A 12,100-nucleotide genomic window follows, 5' to 3' on the forward strand; every position below is an offset into this window, starting at 1 on the left:
CTGGTAAGTTTCTCCTGTTGTTGCAGGGCAACTTGCTCAAAAGGGAAAATGCATGTGCAAGGTTTTGCTCTTTCTGTTTAACCCTCTCAGGATCAAATTAAACTTTTTGTTGCTAATGCACAACCAAGTCCTGTAGTGATACTTCTGAGTAAAGAAAAAAACTATAAAATATGTATGTGGGGTAATCAGGTTGTTAGTTTTTAACTGTTGCAAATCGGCAACGCCTGCCTTGAGAGGGTTAAAGGCCTTTAAGATGACAGTGTTTATTCAGATTATTAGAGTCTCTCTTCAGCACCATACACTCACATTTTCATTTGAATTAGTTTGCCCAACGAAAAAAGTAATAAAAGTATAGATGAGATTCACTCCCAATAAATAAATCTTCTTCAAGACCTTACACTTTTTCATTAAATAATCTGATTTAGTGTAACATCACTTAATCAGGTCAACAGCTATCCAGGCTAAAATATTTTGCTCTGCCTCGTGTGAGAATTCAGGCACATTAGAAAAAGCCAATAAAAGGCTCAGTCATCATTTTATAGTTTCAATACTACATTCTGATAAACGCAGTTCTTCTTTTTCTATTAATAAACTCTAACAACAAACTACAAACGAAAGCCTGAAAAAATTCAGTACTGAAAACCATTTCCCTTATTTATGAATTCTGCTTATTCGTATTAAAATGTTTATTTTTTTTTAAAAATGACTCAGCTTTGATATCATTACGCCACATTAATGGAAAATTAAGCACACAAAAGGGATGAAATTAGTGACTGCACTAATATATTCTGTTTTCTATCCTCAGATCAATGCAGAATAAACAGTCAGTAGCCCAATTTGTCTGCTTCATATGTCTCATCCTCGAGTTCCCTGTTTGATGGAGATCTGACAGCAGTGTGTGAAACTCCCATTTCTTGACCTTCACATAGATATGGACAGATGACATTCTCATTTTTTTTCTCAAAGACCTTGCTGTGTCCATATATATAAGCTGAGAAATACAATTATGTTAAAAAAAAAGAAGACATCATTAACTAATGCCTGGAAAACAGCAAGGGCATTGGTGAATCCAAAAGGCAAATAGAAAAACAAGTATTACAAGTAAACAAGTATAAAAAAAACAACAAGAAACTTCATACAAGTTATTTCCAGTGAGGTGTATATGAACCTGCACAGCCACTATTTTTTCGAGAGTTTTGGCTCGGAAGGGCAAATTTGAAATTAGCCTGAAATTATTTAAAACGGTACGGTCTGAACCATTCTTTTTCAAAACTGGAGTTATTATTGCAGTTTTAAGAGAGGATAGAACAGAACCAGAGATAAGAGAGGAGTGTGCGATATTAACTATCAACGAGCCAAGAGAGGGGAGGGAAAGTTCAACAAGATTAGTGGGTCAAGTTTACACGATGACAGCTGAATTATTGTAGGAAGTTCAAAACTGTTAGAGAGGAAGACAGCTGAGTAGGAGAAAAAACAATTGACCATATCATGAGTTGGCCAAGTTCAGAAGAATACCAGGGGACAGAGCGAGAGAAGGAAACAGTTTGAGTTTTCTATATCTGTATCCAAAAATATCCAGATATTTTACCAAAATCATGTGGTTTAAGGATTTAGTCGGTCTTACACCCGAGATAACACCCTCAGTTCACATGTCAGTGCATATATGACATGGGAAATTGTCTTTATTCATTTGCAGATACAAAGGTGGTTTGTGCATCTGTTTATCTTACAAACATTATTTCACTTTTACTAAGATACAGAATTTCTTTTAAAAAGAAAAAAAAAAGTCATAATTCATGTTCACATGGATACAGATCTTAGGATATATTCCAATGGAAATTAACAGTGTAAAGGCAAGACATTTAAAACACGGAAAAGCAAACTAAAAGTACAAATATGCAAACAACAGTAGACTAAAAATATTGGGGAAATTAAAGGAACATGTTGTTTTCCACCCTTTAATATCTACATTTCATTTACATTTTCTACATTTAAAATTGGTGTCTTACTTTGCCAACATCATCCACAATTTCTAAATATCTGATGTAATCTCAGATTTAAACTCCCAAATTTATGAAGTTTATTGTCAATCCAGCTGCAAACTTTTTATTATCAACACTTTTGTCTACCTAACTTTCATGTCTGTAACGAACTAAAGATCTTCTCACTCACATTAACTCATTTAGTGAGATCAGAATCAATTATTCAAAATTTTAATTACTCTACAAAAATCAACATATTAAACACAGTCAGATATAATACAAGGTGAAGTGCTTTTTGAATAAATACCTGTGCAGAAGGCAGCAGAGCCTTTTCATATAGGTGGTAACTATTAAAAATATTACAGTGTATCCAAATGTAAATAATGTGCATTAATGGGGAATACATGGTAGGCTATTGACATTAGCAGAGAAGGAATTATTAAGCGTGTTAAATAAGTTGTGTTAAACAGTCACATGAACAACAATTATTAAACCTTGGGTTTCTGCATGAACTATGGATTGCTACAGGTATGACTCTTTAGTCACATCTCAACAGAATATTAAACAGAAGTGCTTGCCTCTTGTGTCTGGCATGAACAGCCTCCTTCATGGAGGTGTCTACAAACTCGCTGATGTTTTCCTGTGCTGTGACCATTGAACATTTGTAGAAAGCCAATCCATCTGATGCTTATTCAGCTTCATGTCTGGTGTCATTGATTTTTCACTGATGTAGCTGAACCCACAATTATTGCATGAGATGTAAAAACCTAATTCAGAAACAGTAAGAGTACTGTAAAAAGTAGAAATAGAATGCACTGATTTGTAAATCTCATAAACCTATATGCTGCATGGCATGATTCTGGCATCAGTGTATGAGCTCAGGAACCCTAACAGAAATCACTGTGAAATGCAGGTTAAAGCTCTCTCATCCAAAGATTAAACCATACGTGAACATAATCCATAAATGCCACCGAGTTAAGGCAATGCACTGAGGCAAAGTGCGAAATTCTTCTGTAGCCAGGCAAATCAAAATTTGAACTGTTTTACACTGTGGTTTATGTGTTGCAACTCATGAAGAATAATAAGAGAATTAAAAAATATGGGGCGGTCATCTGGGACACAGACCCAGATCATACCCCTAAATCACGTTTTCTACTTGTGTCCAGTCTGAACTATGCTAAACTGTCACTAAGACTAACAAATGTTCCATATATTCCAAATCCTCCTTGACTTTATGCGTTAATGGTAACAGTAGCTTCATCCTTTTTCTCCTCAGCAGCACCATCATCATGAACCTTATTTTCCTCAGAAGGTTGATCAGATTTGTTATCAGTGCCTGACTGCTTGATCTGTTCATCATCGGGGGCAGAGGAGATGAGAGGTGATTTTTCCTGCGTTTGATTATCATTGGAAGATTTCTCAGATTTCTTATCAGTCCCTACAGTTGAAGCAGGGATTGGTATTACAACAGTGTCATCCTCAAGATCATCTTCTCCAAACTTTTTCCTCTTGAAGCAACCGAGCTTGTGACAGACACAAAGAGAATCATTAGACCAAATAGCAATTTGGTGATCTCAGTGCAGTTATGGAGATTCAGACAACTTGATATAAAGATAACAGTCTTCAGGCTGAGTATAAACTCTCACCTTAAACAGGATGATTGTGATTATGATCAGAAGTAAGAGTCCCAAACCGGCTCCAGTTAAATTGATCAGCATTTTATTTGGGAGGATAAAGAAATCAACCCGAACTTCAGTCTGTTGGCAGAGAAAACACAAGATTTCAAAGTAGTGCCTTACCATTTTTAACATCACTCTAGTAAATAGTTTGAATAATTATAATAATTATTCATGTAAAGACTGAAGGTACCTTTTTTGTTGGAAATTTGAATGGTGTCAAATGGTCTTTATTCTGTGGGTAATAGATATAATAAATTAGGTTTACTGGAAAAGCAATGACAGAAATATGCTGTGGTCAAAATCAAACATACCTCTGGATCGTTCAGCACATACCGAGCGTCGTCATAGCCAACATGTACAGAACTTACAAAGTTAATCTTTCTGCTGTCTCCAGTGTATTTTTTCAGAAAAGCAACATTCTGTAAAGTAAGAGCAGATTAATTAATCTTAAGTAATTTATTAATTTTATATATGTGTAATGTGTATTCTGTGTGTATTTAGTACATACGGCTGCCTGTTATGCGGCTTCTTTAAAGTGGACTTTTCCCGATAGTGTAAACTCAGCAGATGCATAGTTCTTCAAATTGAAAGTGTTGCAGACGATGGCCACGCACTTATTTTTTGGTAAGCAGTTCTGTTCCACAACCCCAAGAAAATGTTTTAAATGAGACGTATTATTCTTTTCATTACTTCTTCATCTGTCATAAATACACTGCAGTAATTGTGGATACTAATATGATGTTTTAAATTACATCAGTACAGTTGGAAGTATTCTCTAAACACTCAGTTTGATGTCCCTGATAGTTGCTTTATCGAATATTGTCAATACAGAAGAACCAGCTGTTCAAACCTTCTGTTTTTGAGGGGCAGCTGTTATGGTTCAAAAATATTGGAGATGGACACCAGAGGAAAAACCCACAATAACAACACTGGTCCGGTCGGGTTGAGTCAAACGATGATTTAATGATCACACACGTGGGAGATGGACACTGTATGCAGACAGTCTCAGATCTCATCTCAAAAAACACATTTCCATAGTTTTATGAAATCAGGGTATTAGAACGCCCCCTCATGCGTAGTGACAGGTGTAATACAATCAATGTTGACAATTTTATTTAACACAAAGAATAACATTGTCTCCTTCCCGAGGGCAGACGCTAACTGCCCCCCTTCTCCTGGAACCGTCTGTACCCTGCTGAGACACAACATGGCAACTACAAGGACTCTTTCATTTATTAAGACCATCAGTGTGTATTGCTCTAAATCAAGTATATAATATTAAATGAATATTGCTGGATCAGCTACTTCTACTTAAAACATATTAAAACATGACTAAGCACAAAATCACCAAGAATGACATCTTATAAGTGCTGTGTAAGCGCGTGCGGCCTTCCAAGCTCAAAGCCTTTGCCCTCCATAGATCAGCCAGACTCGCGCTGGCTGTAGCTTTTAACCTTTAATTACCTTGAGCACAACTCTAGAATGAGCAACAAACTGCAATGTGTATGGAATGATCATGGTTACATCTGCAATGGAAAATCATGTTATTATTCTGGTACCTGTAAGAAAGATCAAATTAAAGTTATCACCATCACTGTAATGCAAAGAATAATGTAAGATCAAAAACTTCAATTCATGCTTAATGCAAAGCTGGTTATATACTTCTAATGAACTACTAATGGCATATTAAAATATTAAATGATAATGAGAAAAACATCCCCTCCTTATTCTACAATTCCCTCTGTTGACCTCTGGAGAATCCAGAGGTCACAAACAGTTGTGTCCCTCCTTGGCCTACACATTCAGCTCCACATGCATCATTGGCATCATGGACATTGGAGTAATGACTCCAGGGTCCACTGCCCTCACAGACATACTTTTGAACATTCGTCTGGCACAAGGGATGAGACAACAACAAATAACCATAATACCCACCACAATAGACAAAGAAAACATGACCGAAGCGATGACCCCCTTCCACCGTCCGAACACTGAGGTCAGCCAGCCTTCTAATGGATTACCAACACCGGAGTGATCATGCATAGTTTCAGAAAGGCTCTTTAGGCCCTCCAGAGCCTTGGTTACCGACCCATCTGGAGCAGTATTGTTTGGAATAAAGGTGCAACACTGGTCAGCAAACATAGCACACACGCCCCCCTTTTCCGCTAACAACATGTCAAGGGCCATTCTATTCTGCACTCCCATTAACGAGGTCGGACCCACCTGCTCCGCTAGCCCCTCCAATCCGTCTCTGGTCAGGTTAGAGAGCCTCAGTACATTGTAATGAACATAATTAATCCTATCTACATTCTTGTTTGGAGTCACTGGAAAGAAAGCAGAAATTATTGGAATATTTTCAAACCCGGCTGCTATTTAATCAATAAGTTTAAATTCATTTGGAACCCCCCTGGGCACTCCAATGGAGTCGATCCAGGTGGGGGAATTCATTCTAGGGTCATAAACATTTGTGTCTTGTATTCCTCTCTTTCTCAAAATGTGTCTTTTGCGCTTGGCTGCCAAAGTGCGCGTATTGTGTGAGGGAATTGATTTTACCTTATTTCCGATTAGCATAAGTGGCGCTCCTAGTCTCACCATCGCGCACGTCCCCACGCTCCCAAGAGGAACACGTACCAGTAGAGTCCTGTGCCCGCAATAGTAATACAGCCCGCTCCTAGCCCAAGTCCCAATTAGGGTGGCTGCATCACTCACATTGTTGGTGGTCCTCCCAATCTGGGTGACCGAACACCAACTGGGGTCAATTTCCCCCAACCGATATTTAACTTTATCTGTGGTAAACTTAAAGCACGTATAATTATCTTTCCGGGGCATAAACGGCCCTACTTGCGTGAGCTTGCCAATAGGGGGAAATAGACTGGACAACACAGTGCAGTTCCCCGTATTCACAGCTCCTCTAGTTATTTGCAACATACAATTATAGCCCCACTGATCCTCTGGATGCAGAGGTGCAGGCTCTATAAATAAACGCGGCCTTGCTGAAGCGCAGGCTACACAATTAGCCACTTTTTGTTCTCTAGCATTTTGGGCTATCCAGTCCAGCCAGATGTTACTGTCACTGAACCCGGTAGCGCGTTCAATCAAATCCTGAGGTTTCAGGGTGGTGTAGTCCACCGACACTACTCGCCTCTCTCTTGGTTCGTGCTCCTCTGGTGTAGCTTCCGATGACCCGCTCCCCTCCTGCCCTGTAAAAGATGCAACAGAGCTGGTGGGAGTAGAAATCACACGAGTTGTTATGTCTTCTCTACCTGACGGTACGCGATTAGTTTTTTCTAGGAAATTAACTTTAATTAACCCTTTTGGATCAACCCCCGCTATTTCCACCCCCAAAATTAAATACATAGATTGTTTGCGATGCCAATTCCCCAATGATAAAGTTAACGCGTTTCCAGAGGGGCTAAAATCCCTCTGTAGTTTAAGCCCGTTTTCTGATCCTGATTCTAACGGTTCCCAATTTTGCCCAGTGTAACCCCTTACCTGGTCCCAATTACGGCACCAGCTGTCATAAGGACGATTTCCCCTCTCACAGTGCGTACTCACTGAATAATCCCAACAGACCCACACATTGTATCCCCTCCAAGCACTGCCGACGTCCCTGCAATTAACAACATCACACAGATCAAACGTAAAGGAAGTTGTGGAGCCAATCACATAATCTAATTCTAAACCACCATATGTGCTGAGACACTCATCCTTTTTACCAGAGACCTCGCGCTTCACTCTTGCCCGCAACCTTAAATCACTATGGACCACGTGTGATGTACTTGGTGTATCAAACAACGCCGGACTGGCATGGCCTCCGTGCTCAGACTGGTTTCCAGGGTCGGTCTGCAACAAACAAATCAAAAAACAAATAGCCATGATTAGCAACATAGTTAACATCAAACTCATAATAATTTTGAACATTGTGATGGCTTTTGAAACTCTTCTTTCATCACCAGTGTCTAATTGTTGTGATGGCATGGTGGTATGTGAATGTTATGGTGTAGTAAAAAGTTCAAAGCCCTTTGTCAGAGCCTCTCTCTTGTTTTAGGTGTTCAGTGTGGTACCGCTCCTTTTCGTTGGCGCGGCGATCTCCTCCTTGGCTGCTCTTCTTTCTTTGACCTTCCGGGTAGACTACCGGTCGGTCCGTTGCACAGGTGTGAGGGATTATTGTGCCGCTCAATTTCACCTGCGTCGAGTTGAGATTGATCCTTCCTCACCAAGCCCTCGTGCGCAGCTGCGCACTGCGTCCAGTGATACCAGGTGTCGCCTTTCCCCTTCAGTTGGACCGCTGTCGCCGTCCGAGCCGATACCTCATATGGACCAGTCCAGCGGGGCTCCTTCCACTTTCGTTTGATGACTCTCAGCCACACTGTTTTCGCGTCCGGGACCTCTCCTTCTCCTGTGGGCCCTTTACAAGCCGCCTGTTTCGTGAAACTGGACACTAGCGCCTTTAGCTCGTTCCAGTAGTCTGCGTGGGACCGGTTCCCCTTTTTGTCCCGTTCACCCGAGCCCACCGTCCAAGGTGCCGGAAACTGTCTCCCGGTTTGCAGCTCGTATGGTGTAAAACCTGTGGATTGATTAACAGAACATCTTATGGTCATCAACGCAACCGGCAGGGCTGCGACCCAATTTAGCCCTGTTTGCGCGCAGATTTTTGCCAATTTGTTTTTCAAATTTAGATTCATTCTTTCTACTTTCCCCTGAGACTGAGGATGATAGACCGTTCCAAATTTATGCTGGACGCCCAACATTTTTTCTACTTTTTCCAAATCTTGATTTTTAAAATGGGTTCCATTATCTGATCTAATTCTTTTCGGGAACCCATGACGGGGAATGTAATGATTGATTAAACACTTAATGACAGTCTTAGCATCCTCCTTTTTTGTAGCCCAGGCCTCTGGCCAGCCGGTCAAAGCGTCAACACACACTAACAAATATCTTACACCGCCCGGCCCGGAATCAATCATATCAGTGAAATCAATAACAATCTCCTCTCCCGGCCTCTCAGGGGGCCGAAACTTACCCACTTCCGGTTTTACTGCTGGCTTAGGATTGTGTGCCCCACAGATTAAGCACATCCTGGCCTTCTCCCTTATCATTCCTCGCAGCTCAGGATGCCACCAATGACACAAATTTCTTTCCATCTGGGCTCTCCCCACGTGGGCAAGTCCGTGGGCTTCATCCACCTTCTGTTCTGCCATTTTGGCTGTCAGCACGGGGCGCCCGTCTGGCCCCCTCCACAAATGTCCATCCTGCCAGGCTCCTTTGTTTTTCCACACCCCCTTTTCCTCTGGGGATGCCTCCTCCTGGGCCCGTTTAACTTCCTCAATCAGGTCAACAGGTATCTCTTCTTCTGATGTTACCTGTATCATTTGTCTCTGTCCTTTGTAGCCTGCGGCCTTCTTTGCGGCTTCGTCTGCTCTCTGGTTTCCTTTTTCCACCATACTGGTTCCTTGGGAGTGAGCTTTGCATTTTATAATGCTCACCTCCTCTGGGTCAGCCAAGGCCTTTTCCAGTTCCTCCATTTCATGTTTGTGGGAGATAGGTGCATTGGTTGCTGTTCTGAATCCTGCTCTTTTCCACTGAGGCAGCTCCACATGCGCTGCTCCAAACGCATATGCCGAATCGGTGTAGATGTTCACTCTCCTGTTCTTGGCTAGTCTCAAAGCTCGAGCTAAGGCTATCACTTCAGCTCTCTGGGCCGACTGCTTTCCCTCAATCCTTCCTGACTCTCTGACCTGATAATCTCCTTCTACTCTGCAGACCACCGCATACCCTGCTTTCAGTCCTCCTTCGTCTCGGTGGCAACATCCATCGGTGAACCAATCCTCAGCTCCCGGTATGGGTTCGGCCTTCAGGTCCTCTCTAATCTTTTCCTCGATCTGTGCTCTTTTGGCGCAGTCATGTGGTTCTGTATCCAAAAATATCCAGATATTTTACCAAAATCATGTGGTTTAAGGATTTAGTCGGTCTTACACCCGAGATAACACCCTCAGTTCACATGTCAGTGCATATATGACATGGGAAATTGTCTTTATTCATTTGCAGATACAAAGGTGGTTTGTGCATCTGTTTATCTTACAAACATTATTTCACTTTTACTAAGATACAGAATTTCTTTTAAAAAGAAAAAAAAAAGTCATAATTCATGTTCACATGGATACAGATCTTAGGATATATTCCAATGGAAATTAACAGTGTAAAGGCAAGACATTTAAAACACGGAAAAGCAAACTAAAAGTACAAATATGCAAACAACAGTAGACTAAAAATATTAGGGAAATTAAAGGAACATGTTGTTTTCCACCCTTTAATATCTACATTTCATTTACATTTTCTACATTTAAAATTGGTGTCTTACTTTGCCAACATCATCCACAATTTCTAAATATCTGATGTAATCTCAGATTTAAACTCCCAAATTTATGAAGTTTATTGTCAATCCAGCTGCAAACTTTTTATTATCAACACTTTTGTCTACCTAACTTTCATGTCTGTAACGAACTAAAGATCTTCTCACTCACATTAACTCATTTAGTGAGATCAGAATCAATTATTCAAAATTTTAATTACTCTACAAAAATCAACATATTAAACACAGTCAGATATAATACAAGGTGAAGTGCTTTTTGAATAAATACCTGTGCAGAAGGCAGCAGAGCCTTTTCATATAGGTGGTAACTATTAAAAATATTACAGTGTATCAAAATGTAAATAATGTGCATTAATGGGGAATACATGGTAGGCTATTGACATTAGCAGAGAAGGAATTATTAAGCGTGTTAAATAAGTTGTGTTAAACAGTCACATGAACAACAATTATTAAACCTTGGGTTTCTGCATGAACTATGGATTGCTACAGGTATGACTCTTTAGTCACATCTCAACAGAATATTAAACAGAAGTGCTTGCCTCTTGTGTCTGGCATGAACAGCCTCCTTCATGGAGGTGTCTACAAACTCGCTGATGTTTTCCTGTGCTGTGACCATTGAACATTTGTAGAAAGCCAATCCATCTGATGCTTATTCAGCTTCATGTCTGGTGTCATTGATTTTTCACTGATGTAGCTGAACCCACAATTATTGCATGAGATGTAAAAACCTAATTCAGAAACAGTAAGAGTACTGTAAAAAGTAGAAATAGAATGCACTGATTTGTAAATCTCATAAACCTATATGCTGCATGGCATGATTCTGGCATCAGTGTATGAGCTCAGGAACCCTAACAGAAATCACTGTGAAATGCAGGTTAAAGCTCTCTCATCCAAAGATTAAACCATACGTGAACATAATCCATAAATGCCACCGAGTTAAGGCAATGCACTGAGGCAAAGTGCGAAATTCTTCTGTAGCCAGGCAAATCAAAATTTGAACTGTTTTACACTGTGGTTTATGTGTTGCAACTCATGAAGAATAATAAGAGAATTAAAAAATATGGGGCGGTCATCTGGGACACAGACCCAGATCATACCCCTAAATCACGTTTTCTACTTGTGTCCAGTCTGAACTATGCTAAACTGTCACTAAGACTAACAAATGTTCCATATATTCCAAATCCTCCTTGACTTTATGCGTTAATGGTAACAGTAGCTTCATCCTTTTTCTCCTCAGCAGCACCATCATCATGAACCTTATTTTCCTCAGAAGGTTGATCAGATTTGTTATCAGTGCCTGACTGCTTGATCTGTTCATCATCGGGGGGAGAGGAGATGAGAGGTGATTTTTCCTGCGTTTGATTATCATTGGAAGATTTCTCAGATTTCTTATCAGTCCCTACAGTTGAAGCAGGGATTGGTATTACAACAGTGTCATCCTCAAGATCATCTTCTCCAAACTTTTTCCTCTTGAAGCAACCGAGCTTGTGACAGACACAAAGAGAATCATTAGACCAAATAGCAATTTGGTGATCTCAGTGCAGTTATGGAGATTCAGACAACTTGATATAAAGATAACAGTCTTCAGGCTGAGTATAAACTCTCACCTTAAACAGGATGATTGTGATTATGATCAGAAGTAAGAGTCCCAAACCGGCTCCAGTTAAAATGATCAGCATTTTATTTGGGAGGATAAAGAAATCAACCCGAACTTCAGTCTGTTGGCAGAGAAAACACAAGATTTCAAAGTAGTGCCTTACCATTTTTAACATCACTCTAGTAAATAGTTTGAATAATTATAATAATTATTCATGTAAAGACTGAAGGTACCTTTTTTGTTGGAAATTTGAATGGTGTCAAATGGTCTTTATTCTGTGGGTAATAGATATAATAAATTAGGTTTACTGGAAAAGCAATGACAGAAATATGCTGTGGTCAAAATCAAACATACCTCTGGATCGTTCAGCACATACCGAGCGTCGTCATAGCCAACATGTACAGAACTTACAAAGTTAATCTTTCTGCTGTCTCCAGTGTATTTTTTCAGAAAAGCAACATTCTGTAAA

At 40.1% G+C, this 12,100-nt stretch overlaps 2 protein-coding genes and 1 long non-coding RNA gene across 4 annotated transcripts in view; all 3 read right to left on the minus strand.

The window, feature by feature from the left end:
- Window positions 1-1,930: 1,930 nt before the first annotated feature.
- On the minus strand, window positions 1,931-4,174 carry LOC309708075 (uncharacterized protein). Its single transcript, XM_082535818.1, has 5 exons — window positions 4,170-4,174; window positions 3,973-4,080; window positions 3,852-3,893; window positions 3,629-3,739; window positions 1,931-3,505 (listed from the first exon to the last, which is right to left on the minus strand). Exons 4-5 carry the CDS (start codon window positions 3,698-3,700, stop codon window positions 3,215-3,217), a joined length of 363 nt encoding a protein of 120 aa, XP_082391944.1. The 5' UTR covers window positions 3,701-3,739; window positions 3,852-3,893; window positions 3,973-4,080; window positions 4,170-4,174; the 3' UTR covers window positions 1,931-3,214.
- Window positions 4,175-4,604: 430 nt separating this feature from the next.
- Window positions 4,605-9,050, minus strand: LOC309708076. Its single transcript, XR_014277161.1, has 2 exons — window positions 8,685-9,050; window positions 4,605-8,228 (listed from the first exon to the last, which is right to left on the minus strand). It is a non-coding gene; the product is annotated as an uncharacterized lncRNA (long non-coding RNA).
- Window positions 9,051-9,669: 619 nt separating this feature from the next.
- LOC309708074 (integrin alpha-M-like) overlaps window positions 9,670-12,100 on the minus strand; it is a 28,790-nt gene continuing 26,359 nt past the window's right edge. For both annotated transcript variants that reach the window (XM_082535817.1, XM_082535816.1), the window contains exons 28-31: window positions 11,986-12,093; window positions 11,865-11,906; window positions 11,642-11,752; window positions 9,670-11,518 (exon numbers count right to left, since the gene is read on the minus strand). In XM_082535817.1, the coding sequence (XP_082391943.1) occupies window positions 11,228-11,518; window positions 11,642-11,752; window positions 11,865-11,906; window positions 11,986-12,093 (552 nt within the window). In that variant the 3' untranslated portion in view covers window positions 9,670-11,227. The remainder of the gene's footprint in view (window positions 11,519-11,641; window positions 11,753-11,864; window positions 11,907-11,985; window positions 12,094-12,100) is intronic.

This window comes from Aulonocara stuartgranti, assembly GCF_965226115.1.
Source record: "Aulonocara stuartgranti genome assembly, chromosome: 6".
Classification (NCBI taxonomy): Eukaryota; Metazoa; Chordata; class Actinopteri; order Cichliformes; family Cichlidae; genus Aulonocara; species Aulonocara stuartgranti.